At 36.1% G+C, this 15,568-nt stretch overlaps 1 protein-coding gene and 1 long non-coding RNA gene across 8 annotated transcripts in view; one reads left to right on the plus strand and one right to left on the minus strand.

The window, feature by feature from the left end:
- Nucleotides 1-1,228, minus strand: part of SPTLC1 (serine palmitoyltransferase long chain base subunit 1) — a 91,850-nt gene extending 90,622 nt beyond the window's left edge. For both annotated transcript variants that reach the window (XM_020976689.2, XM_078152834.1), the window contains exon 1: nt 1,048-1,228. In XM_020976689.2, the coding sequence (XP_020832348.1) occupies nt 1,048-1,143 (96 nt within the window). In that variant the 5' untranslated portion in view covers nt 1,144-1,228. The remainder of the gene's footprint in view (nt 1-1,047) is intronic.
- Nucleotides 1,229-1,231: 3 nt separating this feature from the next.
- LOC110201186 (uncharacterized) lies at nt 1,232-15,306 on the plus strand. 6 transcript variants are annotated; one of them, XR_013486015.1, is made up of 4 exons: nt 1,232-1,321; nt 4,073-4,200; nt 4,558-10,911; nt 11,662-15,306. It is a non-coding gene; the product is annotated as an uncharacterized LOC110201186 (long non-coding RNA). The 6 variants fall into 6 exon arrangements; XR_013486016.1 differs by having other exon boundaries at nt 4,558-10,108; nt 10,798-15,306; XR_013486014.1 differs by having other exon boundaries at nt 4,558-4,701; nt 4,807-15,306.
- Nucleotides 15,307-15,568: the final 262 nt, after the last annotated feature.

Consider the following 15,568-nt stretch of genomic DNA (forward strand, 5'->3'; position numbering starts at 1 on the left):
GGCATATAATGGAGAAACAATTATTTTCCCCAAATTGTAGTTCATTATATTCTTACTATTGGCATATACATACATACCAATCTATTTAAAATTAATGATTAAATTAAAGTAGGTCACCACTAAAGTAAGGGGAAGGTCACATTCCTGGCTTGTTTTGCAAGAGACTAGATAAAATACCTATTTTTCTCAACAGGCAGAAGAATTTTCTTTCACACCTGAAACAAAAATTCATAAAACTAAAGTACAATCTTAGAATCAGTTATCTAGTTTTCAGTATTCTTCACATTTCTCTAGTTTAAAAAACAAAAACACAAAAGCTTATTTTTTCCACTTCCTAAAAAATAAAACCTTGTCTTCCTTACTTCAAAATCTCAAATTATCCTCCTTTTCTATGTCTCCAAAAAGAAATTCCCGTTCATACCATCATTCTTTTCCAATTTTGGCTCCACCTCTAAAGATCTTCTTTACCCTGAAACCCATTTCCTAGTTATCCTACCTCCCCCACATCCTGCCAATCTTTTCGTTTTCCATTTTATCACTGGTTACATCCCCTCAAAGAGCAAAACCAGTCTTCTCAGAGTATCTTCCAAATCTAGCTTTTACTAGATCTCGTCCCCTGAATCCTTAATTTCTTCCTTGGGTAAGTTTTTTTTTTTTTGTCTTCGAATCTCGAATGCCTAGCACAGTACCTCTGCAAAAGGCAAGCAATAAATAACAACGCTCTTAGGATTGAACTGATTTCCAGACCACCCCTCTAGCTCAATTCCCTTAAGATCCACACGCTCTCCTTCCTCCTGCCCCCGCCTTCACTACACCCCAATTGGCTGAAAGGCGTCCGACTCTGCTGCCAACCTCGCTCTTTGGTTAGTTTCCTTGTCAGTTTCCAAGACCCTCCGCCTCGGACCTCATGCAAAGACACAGTTCAAAGTGCCACAAAAGGGCTGGGTGGCAGAAGTAACGTTCCTCGCGCCTTCCTTTTTTTTAACCCAAGATCCACGTATACCTCCTGGCAGCATCTGCTGGGGTGTCGGAATCAGAGGGGCTCACCTCATACAATGCCTGAACCATCTCCACCAACACCCACTGCTCTCCAACCATCGCCATCGCCGACGGGAGGGAACTTCCGGGATTGTGGAGCGCCATGACGTAGTGGGGCGCATAGCGAAGCGCGCCGGGCGGGGCCTCTGAGTGCCGACGCCTTGGTTCAGCTTCTCCTGGAAAGACCCTGGGCTGTTTGAGCAATCATGGGGCGCCCCGACCTGGAGAAACATGTTCGGATTGCGCTGCAGTCGCTTCTCCCTCCCAGCTTTAGGAAAACCAGGTAAGCGAAGGGCAAGCAGGCTCACACAGATCACGTCTTTATATTTGGATGTGTACCTTCAGTAAGTTCACCGCACGGTTATTTTAAGGTTATTTATCCAGGAAGAAAATAGACTTTCTTGACGTCTTCAAAAGAAGCATTCTAATCTTAAACCCAGAGGAAGGTGTTTTTGTTTTGTTTTGCTTTAACGCCTAAAAACGCAGCATTACAAATTTCCCCAAACATTATTATTATGTTTTGGTTCTCTCCCCACCCCTCATTGTTTTAGGCAAGGTTTGCAGACACCCTTAGCATGGAGGATACCTCTTAGGTTGTGCTGTCATTTCACATGCCATTTCCCTGGTGAAGGAACCTCAGATATCTGCTCCTGCAGACCTTGCCCAAATGCCCTTTCCAGTAATCCAGATGTTCCAGCCTTGCAGGGAGACTTCCAGTGATAAGGAACTCTGCCCAGTAAGGTAACTCACACCATTTCTCGATAGCTGTAATTTTTAAGAATTGCTTTCCTAGGCTGAGCCAAAATCTGCTCAGCCGTAATTTTCCCCCCTTGGTCCTAGTTCTGCTGTCTGGGACCAATCTCCCCCTACCCTCACCCTTCTACCCAGAATAAAAACAATTCTTATTAGTACTTAAGTTATGAAAACCTCATTTCATGCAACTCTATAAGATAGGTGCTACAAATATTATTACAATTTTACATATGAAGAAAAGGCTCAGAGAGGTTAAAAGAATGAATCACAATGGCAGTAAATTTTGAAGGCCTTTTTGACACCATCCAAAATTCTCCACCAAACCCATTGCCTGTCTAAAGAAACCTTAAATCCCTGTTCTAGATTACTCTCTGTTGCAGGATGTGGATTGTATGCAGAGACTCTTTGTAGGGAATATATGTTATCAGCAGGGTTAGACCAGTATCTGTCTCAACGTGAGTAGTATCTTGTAGTGGAAATACCAGTCAGTTAATAAATATTAAGTACTGGCTGTGTGCCAGGCATTTAAGCACAGGTGATATAAAAAAGGCAAAAGACAGTCCCTGCTCTTAAGGAGCCCACAGTCTAGTGAGGGAAACCACATGCAAACCACCAAGAACAAACAAATTCTATTAAGGATAAAATTGGAAATAACCAAGAAAGAGAAGGCACAAAATAAAGGGGGAAATTGGGAAAGACTTCCACCTAATTAATATTCCTGTTAGTGTTTTTATTAAACAGTGGAGTTTTAGCTTGGATAGTGTAACACAGAACATTATTTTACCATTTAGGTAGTAGGACCCTTTAGGCCATGGAAAGCAGAAGTTGCTGCTTAATCTCGCCCTAGACCTCTTTCCTCCTAAATCTAAACAATAATGAAATGTACTCTTGCATAGCTTAAGCACAGCCTATACCTCCAATGCAAATGGATAAGAAAACTTGCAATATAATGGCTTTAGATAATTATGTTTATACCAGAAACCAGGACACCTGGTCTGGTTTGTGTGATCCCTGACCTGTAATGATGGGGTGCTCGGATGCTTGTGCTTATACTTTTGCCCCAAAAATGCCTCCCGAGTCTCAGAAACACTATCTCTGACAACGACTCCCCAGCCCAAGGACACTGTGCCTAGCAGTATTCATGCATGGGCCTCAGCACGACCCTTATCTGGCTGCTCAGGCCCCAGCCCTCAGATCATATCTCTGGAAGCCTGCATTGTGAGAAAGTTTTTTTCCTTTGTTGCAGAGCATTATCATGTCTAGAGAGAGGGAGAGGGGTGTCCTTGACCAGCCCAAAAACTCTTCCTCTTGCCAGACTTCAAAGATCCATCCCCCTCCCTGTCTTGTCCCTATATAAACCTTAGCTTGACCCCTGATGGGGGCTGCTTGATTTGGATGTGAATTATTAGCAGCCACGCGCTAGTAAAATCCACAGTTTAAATTAGTCTGGGTCTAACTCGCTAGTTTCTTGGTATAACAATAGAAAGAAGCAGGAGATGGATATAAGGAGGGAGAAGTTCCCTGCCAGAAGGAAAGACTGAGGTAATGCTTTAAGTCTGAAGATAAGAAGGTCTTTTTGAGATAAACTATAAGGAGGCCAGAATAACTGGATTACATATTAATGGGAGTGGGAGGTAAGGGAAGATTGGGAAAGTGTTAGGGGGATGTTGGGAAAGACATTGAATGTCAAATAGAATTTTACTTTTAATTCTGAAGATGATAGGGAGACACTGGAGTTTATTGATGAGGAGGAGGGAGAGATGACATAGTAAAACCTGAAAAATTGCTGTATTATTTATTAATTATTGATTGAGAACTGTATCTAATCACTGGAATCAGTACTTAGGATTTGATTTAATTTGATTTAAAAGACAATTTGACTGTATAACATTAGAGTCTGTAAGATGGTTTAATTTCTTTACAAGAGTAACTTCCCTATTTTTCTGGACTCTTACACCAGATTTAGATGGGGAGATGGGTGATGAATCTCTGGAGTCGTAAGGTGTCCTGCCTGGCCATAAGTCAAGAGTTTCTTAACACTGGACTTTCCAGAGAATGTTGATTAACTCTACTGTCAGGAGTCTTGTAAATCCCCTCCTTTAAATCAGGTTAAATGTAAGCTCACCTATGCCTTTACCAACTGTATCAAAGAGTGCTCTGTCTGCTCTAAATCATCCCTGGTCATTGAGGTCTCAGGATGTCAAGTTATTGCAACTACTAGCTTTGCTAAATAAATTGATGATGTTTGGAGACTTTGTGCTTTCATTTCTGTTCATTGCAGATTTTTATCAGGACAGTTGGTGACCCCAGATGGGACCTGAGTGAGGGCCTCCAACCCTGGAACTTTCTCTCAGAAGAACTTTTGGAGAACTGTCCTGGAAGCCTCAAGCTTAATTTTCTCCAGCAAAGGTAAGCTTCCGTTGTGTTGGGAATAATTTAATTCTCTTTTGGAAGGCCATTTTCAGGTGAAAGATACCTTAAGTTTCAGTTTTAATTAGTCTCCATTTTTCCCATTGATATACTTTAGCAAAAAGTCTGGAGGCACAGAGCTTTAACCAGCTCTTTTGTCTAGCAGTAACTTAGTTTTCACTTAAATGGAAACTAGGGAGGAACATTTTGCTAAAGTAACCTGTTTCTGTTTGGGTCTTAAAATTGATTGTGTGCATTAGATTTTTTAGCAGAAATTTCAAAGAAAAAGCAAAATTCTTGAAAAAAAGGGTGAGGACTGAAGAAAAATTTCTAACACCAACAATTTCTTCTTTACAGTGGCAGCTGGCCAAAAAGCAGGACAGCCTGTCAGCTGTAATTTCTCCTTTTTTTTTCCATATTGGAGAAATTAAGAGTTGGCCATTGAACAACCTCACCTAAAACAAATGAACAAGCCCACTGCTGCGTAAAGGACCCACTTCTGTAAGTGTCTTATCTGTGCCTTGTGTTGATCTGTGCCAGCAAGTGTTTCCAAGTGTTTGTGTGGTCCTGATAACTCAACCTAGCTTCTTCTCTTGGTCTGATCAGCTAGGAGAAGACGATTCTAAAAAGGTGAAACTTTCAAAAGTCTTCAGAATAAAAGACAAGTCTGTCTTTTCTCTATATTTTCAATGCCAGCCATGTTGGAAGTAGCAGAGATGAAAGACAGGTACAAAAACTAATTAGCAACTAAATTTATTATTTCTACTAAAAATTTCTAAATGATGACGTTAATGTTTCTATGAGTATTTTGATGAGTTTTGGGGGTACCTGTAAAATTTGTAAAATCTGATGAAAACAAAAATTGGTAGATATCTGTTAGAGGGATTCCGTGAAGTTCAGAGAAGTGTTAAGATAAAAGAACTTAGGAAAATGGAACAGGAAAAAATAAGAGTAAAATTTCTGTGAGTTTAAAAATTCCACAACTCACAACTTAAAATGAAATAGGTTTGCTATGTAACATTGAAGTAATGTGTTGGAGAATTAAAGATTGAGATTAGATCACTATTAACTGCTCGAGTCTTAGCACTCAGCAAGAGCAATCACTTCCAATTTTTGATCAGCAGAATACTTCCAAAGCAGGCATTGATTCTGAAGTTTTGGGGTGCCACCCATAGAACTGGTTTTGACTTTAGTGTATAATACTAGTTCTTTAAAAGGTATACTTAAGGGGCAGCTGGGTGGTTCAGTGGATAGAGCGCCGGCCCTGGATTCAGGAGGACCTGAGTTCAAATCCGGCCTCAGACACATAACATTTATTAGCTGTGTGACTCTGGGCAAGTCGCTTAACCCCATTGCCTAGCCAAATATAAAAAAAAAAAAGGTATACTTAAAAACTGTACTGAAAGGAAATGATAAGTTTATTACCGGATGGAAATGTGTTTTGTTTTGTTTTTTAAGAAGGCAGAATAGGAAAAATTTTAAAACGTGTTCAGTTCCCAAAAGAATAAAAGTAAGTAAAGATGAAATTTGTTTGCCCTTCCATTGCTTACTGCTTTTAAACAACCAAACTTAAGGCATGTATATTGGGACTCCTGGACTGAAGGTTTATCCCAAAGTGCTCCCAGAGAGAGAAAGGCTTGTTTTAAAATCCAGAAGCAACTGAAAAGTAAGTGAAATTTAATGGGTTTTTCCCCCCTATTATAGCTATAATAAGTTAGGATAAGAAAACAAAAGAAATGGACTTAGCCTTTAAGCTTCAACAACTTAAAAGGAAATAGAGAAAAGGTTATATCTTGAGTCCTTCAGAAAACTGCAGTTGCCATCAGATAACTGTTTTTTTTTAGTAGTGCAATTCCTGTTACCTCTGAAAATATTCCTGTTAGTGTTTTTAATAAAAATTGACACTTTCAATCAAGACATTTTTATAATTCAAAACAAAGAATCTTTCTAATACAACTCGTTGACCATTTGACAATGAGGCAAATTTTATTATAGATCATGATGGATAATAATCTGCCTTACTACATTTGTTTTAACTAGAACCAATTGTGACATTCACGACTGTGTTGCAGTAGTTGTAATTTCACTATAACCTTTCAGTTTGAGGTATTTTTTAAAAATTAAAGCTTAAGCTAATTGATGATAGTGGGCTTTGAAATTTTGAAAATTTGAAATCCTGGTAATTTATGGCCTTTGTGAAAATTGAAATTTTAAATTGTTAATATTAGTAATTATATAGTTATATTTGATAGATGAATCCAAAAATTAAATAATTAGCATGATAAGGATTTCTCTTAATTCAGAATCATTAGAAAATTAACTCCTCTTTTCATGAGACAAACCTAAAAACTCCTACAATAACAGGTTTTGGAAAATATCACAAACTTGTTAAAAGAAGGGGGCAATTAGAAACAAAGATCTTTCACAGTCAAAGAAAAAGTGATTATATTTACACATTTAAATACCAGTGCCAAAATGAAAGTTGCTTTTATACAAATATGCTATACAGTATTACAATAGACTGTAAATTGAAGGAGTTGGGTTCTGGCTGATCCCCCTGGCCATTGATAAGTAAACTCCTTTGTGAAAAGGATGGATGAATGATTTTCTAACATAAAAGAGCTTAACTTTGAGAAGGAGATAGGTGACTTTTACTCCAAAGTTATCCTGCTTACTAAAAGCTGTGACAAAATACAATGAGGAACTAGGAGGGACCTTAAACTTTGCAGTTGAGCTGAGTGAGTTGTATTTGGGTTTATTTGACTATTACTTATAAAAGCTTTGTAACTGTAACCAGTTGTAATTGCTCAAAAGGCCTCAAAGAAATTGGAATGAACTATGTATTTGTAAGCCTTTAAGAACCTAAAAATGTGTAATAAAAACTTGTACTAAAGAGTAAAGGAAGTTCACTAGAATGAAGATTAAGTCTATAGACAGTCTTGGATATGATTGGGAAATAAAGACTAGAGGATAAGTACTGCATGCCTCTCTTCCCCACTTGATATAAGATTACAAAAGAAATGTCTTAAGACTTTGAAGGGAAGGTTACCAAATACATATTAACTAACTGACTGATAAAGAAAATATTGTTTCTTTGGCCTGGCTTAAATAGTTACACTAAAGGCCTTTGTAAAAAAAAAAATTAGTAAGTGGCTTTTCCTGCCAGGGTTACAACCAAAAAGCCTGTAGGTAAGGAAAGATGTGCCCTCTATCTGCCCCCTTAAAGTGTACTAGTAGAGTTAAATTAGGTGGGAAAAGGAGAATTGATTTGGCTTTTTGGTGATTTAAAGAAATAAAGAAATGGTTACAGGGAGCTGAGAGTGCCATCATGAATTTTTGAACATGAGGTAGCAGAAAAGCAGCAAGATCTTGGAAACATTGAAATTTAAACATTGTTATTAGGAATTATAAATCTAGATTTGATCTTGTCAAAATTTTGTTCTGAAACTACATGATAATTAAGGTATATTAGAAAATTTAATCAGTTTTCTATATATGTAAATAGGGATAATAAATAATAGTCCCCACTTCCCAGAGTTGTGGAAGAAATAAAAATGATTCTAAAGTGTTTAGCTTAGTGAGCATTATAGAAATGTTAACTATTTTTACTGGGTTTTGGACTAAAGTGACATATTGAAGGAAATAAATGTTTTTCTAAGAAGGATAAGTTAAGATTTTCTATAACTACATAGATGAAATATAAGAAGTTTGCTGTTATGTTTTAAAAATTTTTTAAAAACCCTGATATTCTTTAGGCTTCTAGTTTTTGTTGTATTGTGGATTTTGGGAGAATATCAGGAATGTGATTAGAAATGTGAATTCCCTTTTATTTAGGAGAATAAGCTTTTAATTACATACTGTTACGTGAAATTTTTCAAAATGATTGTGAAGTACTATTAGAGAGGCTACTTCCCTATCGAGTAATTAAAATGAATGTGATAAGTCTTTGAAAAATTGTAATAATGAAGTGAAGTGCCTTTTGCCTTAAAATGTAGAATTCTTATGATTTAATAAGAGGTTTGAGGACAGCCCCCCCCTCAACAACAGCTGTGATCTAAATTTTATAATTGTGTTTGAGTAGTTTTAATATTTCGTTGACCATGTGGAAGAACTTATATTGTAAAAACTAAAACAGTGAATGGTTACTTTGAAATCAAATAAATTGTTGTCATTTTGGCTAAAATAAGTTTTGTATCTTATGAATTGTACTAGATTGTTTAAAAAATATTAAATGTTCAGTGGGTTATATTTTCCTCTAAACTAGCCTCCTAAAGGGAAAAAAACTTCAGTCTTACTATTTGCAGCTGCCATGTAATGTAAGGTTGCAAGTGGTTCAAGTAATAACTAAGAAATCAAAATCTAAACATTCTAAAGTACTACAGAAAATAGGCCTCTAAAATTCCTTAACGTAATCTTTAAGGATTAGCAAAAAAAAGCCTGGCATGTGGTAAGCAGTATATAAATGAACTAATCTTACTTCTTTAATTGACTTTAAGTATGCCATACTGAATATCTCTATACAGGGTTTTAGATGTCATTGGATGTGATTAGCAAAATACCAAAAGAGACAGGATAAGTGACTTTCTTTGCGAGATAATTTAAAAATGCATTCCATTGAATTATGTCATCTGAGTAGTAAAAAGTTTTATGTTTTAAATACATGATGTTGGGTATTTGAAATTTTCCCTTGAGAAAGCTGAGAAAAGTTAAGGCAAATTACTTCCCCTTTTAATCTGAATGCTATTAGATTACAAATGTATCTAATATAATATTACCATATGTTTGAAAACTGGCCATTGCTTAATGGAGTATATTTTGTTTTATATCAGAAAATAATAATAATAACTCACTGTTAGGAGAAGAGAGTAGCCATATCCTTTTAAGAGATCCTTGTTGTCTGTGAGGTTCCTTGCCTATTCAGACTAGTTCATAAGGTCTTACCAGCACTGCTGACAGTGTGTTGTGAAACTCTGTGGTGCTACAATTTAGTAACTAGGGCCTCTCTTAGCCAAAGTGGAAAAATTTGCAAGTTGAGCTTTAAATAATAGTACAAGAGAAGTCTTTGCATTTTCAAAATAATAAATTAAAAAACAAGTTGAAGTTAAAGTAATCTAGATATCTTAAAATTTTCTCATTCCATTTCTAAATTCATATATATTTCAAATTCAAACATACTATTAAAAATATTTGCTTACTGTAATAGATTCCTTGCTTTATTATTTTGAAAATGCAAAGACTTCTTTTGGATTATGAAATAATATATGCAATATGCATGATTTCTCAAGCTTATATTAAAAAAGTTTTTTGGAAAGGATACCATTTCTGTGCTGAATAAAATGGATAGATCACATAGAGAGTTCTCTTTGAGGCATAATAAAATAACTATAGTAAAAAAATGTAGACTTTATGTAGAAACCAAATATCATGTATTTAAACATACACTTTTCTATTTCTACAATAAACATTAATGTAAAAAAAACCCTTTAAATAATAAATGTCTCATTTAAGATCATTTGGAAAATCATGAAATTGTATTTGTTAATATTTAGTATGAGTGAAGCTACATTTTTGAACCAACTATTCACTTTATATGTGAACTATATATGAAAGTCCAGAATGTAATTATTCTTGTATGAAAGACCAATAGAATGTTCTGATACTAAGACATGAGAAAAATAATAACTTAGCCCTAATCTGTTATTAGTGAAATTTTGCTGCTTGAGGAAAAGTTACTTCAGATTTGATGTGCTGCTATTCTAAGTTTTGATTTCAGGTATAAGTGCCTGATATTTCTTCTCATAAGGCCACTAGTCCATTATTCAAGGGAAATGCTACGTGTTCCTGCAGTCTGAGGGCTGTGGATGTCTGTCTCTGGGAAAGTCAAAAGAACAATCTTGTGAAGGTAAAGGTAGGAGTCTCTTGACTTTGTTTCCCCATCTTGGTAAGCGAGACATTTTCCCTCCTAGGTAACCCTGAACCTGGCTGTGATACCCTGTGGCTCATAATAACCCTTTCTGTGTGATTGTGTTGACTATTACCTGAAATCAAACAGAATTAAGAAACAACAGTATCGATACTGTTATGTCCCTCCCTTTTTCTCACATAGCAAATGCCATTGATAAAGGCAACTAGCTCATTTTTTCATTATAATAAACATGAGAGAAACTGTATTGGTGAGTTTTGACTGAATAATATATGCTAGTATATATACTACTATAGTAGTAGTAAGTAGTAGTAATAATAATCATGCTTTAAATTGTCATTTGAATTACAAGTAATAGAGACCGTCCTTACAATTGATAGAGTATTTAGTTTATTGGAGATTCATACTGCAGCATCCTTTCATCATGTTGATATCAGTACTACATCTTTCATTATGTTGATATGATCATTTATTTTAATATCCTCCTGAGTGGGGAATGAATTGGAATCAGATTTAGATAAAGGTAAATGCAAAACTTTTGGAAATTAAATGGAGCACACAACTTTGAGGAGCAATAAGATACATGACTTTCATGGAATATACAGGGAATATATAATTTTCGTGGAAAATAGGACTATTGACCTATTTTCATTTGGTGCTTAAATTCTCTGAAGTTTCAGGTGTCAGTTCCTGATTTTATGTTCTATGATTCACCATCTCAACTGGTTACTGCATTGTATTAAGATCTGTTTTGCAAAGGATTATAGCAGAAACACCAAGGAACCTCCGTAAGTGACCAGCCCTTCCATGAAGACCCACCTTCAGATCTGCCATTAATTGAGACCTACTCCATATGTCTTTCCAGGGACCATATGTATACCTGAGACATATGAAACTCAACTAGAAATTAGATGGACATTGGGAGTGGGCTACTAGGGTACAAAAGTACTTGATCATTGTTTTACCTGAAAGGCATGTAAATTCTACCTTTCCCATATACCATTTTCTCTGCAAGGCCAGCTTATTGAAGGGGACTGCTCCCAATGGATTTGTCAGATCCATAGGTGGCAAAGCTTTTAGTCTGTAGCACCAAAGCACTCCAAAGTCATGGGAACCTATTTCTGTCTAACTATCACAACATGCAAATGGAGAAAATATGAGAGTTTTATCATCTATTGCTAGGCCATTTGTAACAGTTAACCAGCACCAGTAATAAATCTCTCATGCCTGGCTTTGTATAAAATATTGAATTCTGTAATTATTGCTTTCCATTATTAATTTAATTCCAAAGGATGTGGATTATGCCCAATTTGATATCAACCTGGCCTATAGATGGTAATTCAGTGGAAACATGGCTCCTTAGAATCAGAGGGGGGAATGTGAAATTGCTGTATTATTTATTATATTGATTAAGAATTAAGTTTAATGACTGGAATCAGTACTTAGGAATTAATTTGATTTAAAAGATAGTTTGACTACTTAAAATTGAAGTAAGATGGTTTGACTTCTTTATATGAATAACTTCCCTGTTTTTCTAGGCTACAACTTGGACTCTTGCTCCAGATGGGAATGAGGGGTCTTATGACCCTGGAGTCATAAGACATTCTACCTGGTCAAAAGTGAAGAGTTGTTTAACACTGGACTTTCCAAAGAATGTTGATTAACTCTGTTGTCATAAGTCTTGGAAGTCCCCTCTTATAAATCAGGTTAAATGTAAGTCCATCTGTACCTTTACCAACTGTATCAAAGACTGCTCTGTCTGCTCTAATGCATCCCTGGCCACTGAGGGGCTCTGGATATTAAGTTATTTGCAACTACTAGTCTTGCTAAATAGCTTGAAGACTTTGTGCCTCCGTTTCTGTTCATTACAGATTTTTATCAGGACAGACCTGTGCTTTTGTGACAGCCAAATGGAGGATGGATTGAAGTAAGGAGAGACTTGTGGCAGGGACACCAACCAGCAGGCTATTGCAAACAGGCCAGGCAGGAAGTAATGAAGAGGATTCCCCAGGGCAGTTGCCAAAGAGAAAAGGGGGCACAAAAGAGAGGTACATCAGAGATGTCCCATTGGTGAAATCCTTCGACCTTGGCAGTACATTAGAATCTAATTCTAGAGTCTAATAACTTCACAGAACAAATCCCTTTAATAAAAGGGATTTGTTCGGTGAAACCTGGACTCAGTCAAAAGGCCACAGCCAGGTTCTCCACCCCAGGATTAGATACTTGTGTTTTGTAAAGGGTTGGGCAGTGGAAAGAGGATGAAGGTAATACTTGCTTTTGAGACAGAAAACCCTGGGTGGTTCTTATCTGTCTCTGTCACAAGCTGTGTGACCTTAGGCAACTGTTGTTTTGTGATGGTTTTTCTTTCCATTTACACTGTTATACTCATTATGTGTATTATTTTCCTGGTTTATTTCACTTCATATCAGTTGGGTCTTTCCATTGCTCTCCCTTTCAACATGTTTGTCATTTCTCACAGCACAATAATCTTCAATATTGTTTGTTTGGCTGTTCCCCAGTGAAGGGACATTTATTCCTAGTATTTTTCTACCACAAAAAAGTCCTGCTAAAAATATTTTGGTGAATGTGGAGCCCTTTTTGTCAGTAGCTTCCTTTGGGTATATATGCTTGCCAGTGGAATCTCTGTGGGAAAGATATGGACATTTTAATCACTTTATTTGCATAATTCCAAATAGCTTTCCATAATGACTGTATTAATTCACAATTCTACCAAAAATGCATTGTGTGTCTCAACCCACTCCAAAATTGACTGTTTATTTCCTCTCTAGACATCAGTTACCTCATTTATAAAGTAAGGGAGATCAGATAGATGATCTTTGAAGTCCCATCATCTCTAAGGCTTTAATTCCTTAAACTTTGCTCTTCTCCTAGTGTTCTTATTTCTGGTAATGTTGCCACTGTCTTCTCATGATCTAAACCTCAAAATTGTATACTAGCTGTGTGACCTTGGGCAAAAGATTTAACCTCTCTGGTCTAAAGTTTCCTTATCTGTAAAATGAGGCCTACATGATTTATGATTTTCTTTGTTATTACAACTCAGATGATCCAGTAATTAAAAATTTTTTTTTTTCTGAACTCCCCTTACCTCTATCTCCCACACACATCTGCTTAGTCATAATTGGTTAGAGAACCCATAAAAGTAAGGAACACATAAGCATTTATTTATTAAATACTTTTTTATTATATTGACAGAAATATGTAAGACCAGAAGCTATTACCCATTACACAGATGGTCAAAGAATTTGAAAAAACCCTTACAGAAACACTTAGAAGAATTGCAACCTATCAATGACCATATGCCTTAGATCATTGGTAACAATAGAAATGCACATCAAAATAATCCTCAAATTTTACTTTACATCCAGCAAATTTGCAAAAATGACAAAAGAAGGAAACAGTCAAATTTGGACGGTTGTGATAGACATGAATATGTTTTTGGTAGTGCTGTGAATTAACAAAACTATTCTGAAAAGCTGTTTGGAATTTTGCAAATAAAGTGACAAAAATACTCGTATTCATTCAAGCAGAGATTCCATGGGTAGGCGTATACTCAAGTAGGTTACTGACAAAAAAGGCTCCATATTTACCAAAATATTTTTAGCAGGACTTTTTGTGGACTGGAATGAAAGGAGATCGGAAGCTAATTCAAACTCTTGCTACTCCCTCCCAAAGTAATAGTTCCAACCACTTTGGTTACTATAGTAGGCCTTGCCTGCTTTGAGTGGGTCTAGTGCTTCAGCTCCAGGTTTTATATTGAAATGAAGCACTTATAGGCCATTTAAGAGTTAACAGAAAGAGATTTACTTAGCCTAGAATGGAAAAAAATATTCAGCAAATACATAGCCACTTTTGCCTCTGTGCCAAATGAAATGGCCCTTTCTTGGTCCTCATCCTTTTTGACCTTTCTGTAGCATTAGGGAATAGTTAAAAAAACAAAATAAAAACAGTGATACGTAAATGTAATGTAATATTATTGTGCCTAGGAAAAGGCAAACATGTCGATTACAGAGTGCATGGAAATATTCAACTGATGCAAAGTCAAAGCCAGGAAAACAATATACATAATGACTATGCAATATAAATGGAAGAGTGATATTAGATAATGATAAAGATCCAGTTTGTCTATCAAAAAAAAAGGTATGAAAAAACATTGCATATAATATTAAATTATTTCTGTGTATTGATCATTTTTAATGAATTTCTTTTCTCTTTTCCTTTTTAAAAAAATTATAAGGAATAAGGCAAGGGCAGAGGGCAAGATATGGGGAAATCTAGATGATATTAAAAAATATATAACTGAGAAAATCAAATTATTCCATTTCTTATTCGATTCTGTTTTTGTAATTAGTTCTATTTGTGGCTGATTTTATTTTGTATTTTCTATAACTACCTAAGTACCTTTCTTTGACACTGAGTTAAGAACTTCACAGGTTCAGAAGTTCAGCCTTCTTCTCTAAGCTAAGTTGTCCCATAAATCACGTTAATTCAAAGAAATGTGTTATCTCTACACATCTCACTGCCCCCACCCTGGCACAATTGAGGGTGATCTGTTATTTTACTAATGAACCTTGCTTACCCATGTACAATTAAGGGAAATCTGTTATCTCACAAACAAGCCTTGTAAGATGTAAGTGGGCTACATAAATCAATCAGCATTCCTTAAGGACAAGAAGGAGTTGTTACTAGCCACACATTCCCAATTTCTAGCCAATCACGTTCCCCTCATCTAAGATGTTAGCAATTGTATTGTTTTCTTTAGGCTTTGTAACCAATTTCCTGCATATGAAGTCCTATTCTTTGTTCTGTGCTTTCCAGAAAAACTGTGAAAAGGCTAGCTAGCCTCACCTTGTAGTCTTAGCTTTTCTCTTTTTTGTTTTTTGGCTAGGCAATTGGGGTTAAGTGACTTGCCCAGGATCACACAGCTAGTAAGTGTTATGTGTCTGAGGCTGGACTTGAAATCAGGTCCTCCTGAATCCAGCACTGGTGCGCTATCCACTGTGCCACCTAGCTGCCCCTTGGACTTACCTTTTCTGAGGAAGCTAAGATCCTATTTATTGGTAAAATCACTTTACTAGTAAATTGATTGTGCTCAGAGCTTTGTGCTTCAGTTTACCGTAATTTTGATCACAATATAGCAATAAAAATCTGTTTTAAAAAATAAATGCTTCTTGATTATGGTGATGTTTTTTCTGGGTCAAAGTGAAGCCCAGATCTGTCATTTCATTCATGGGAGGAGCTCTCAGGGAAGCTCATAGACTGTCAACTTCTTGATAACTAATGGTATTTGAAAGTTTTCTGAGACACTGAAAAGTTAATTGCACATGCTCACATAGCTGAAAAGCAAGACTTAAATTCTGTTCTTCTTGACTCAAAGGCCAGCTCTCTAATCAATATACCGCACTGCCATGATGATGCTAGTGACAA

Source organism: Phascolarctos cinereus, unplaced genomic scaffold (genome assembly GCF_003287225.1).
Source record: "Phascolarctos cinereus isolate Bilbo 61053 unplaced genomic scaffold, phaCin_HiC Scaffold_4;HRSCAF=312, whole genome shotgun sequence".
In the NCBI taxonomy this organism is placed as follows: Eukaryota; Metazoa; Chordata; class Mammalia; order Diprotodontia; family Phascolarctidae; genus Phascolarctos; species Phascolarctos cinereus.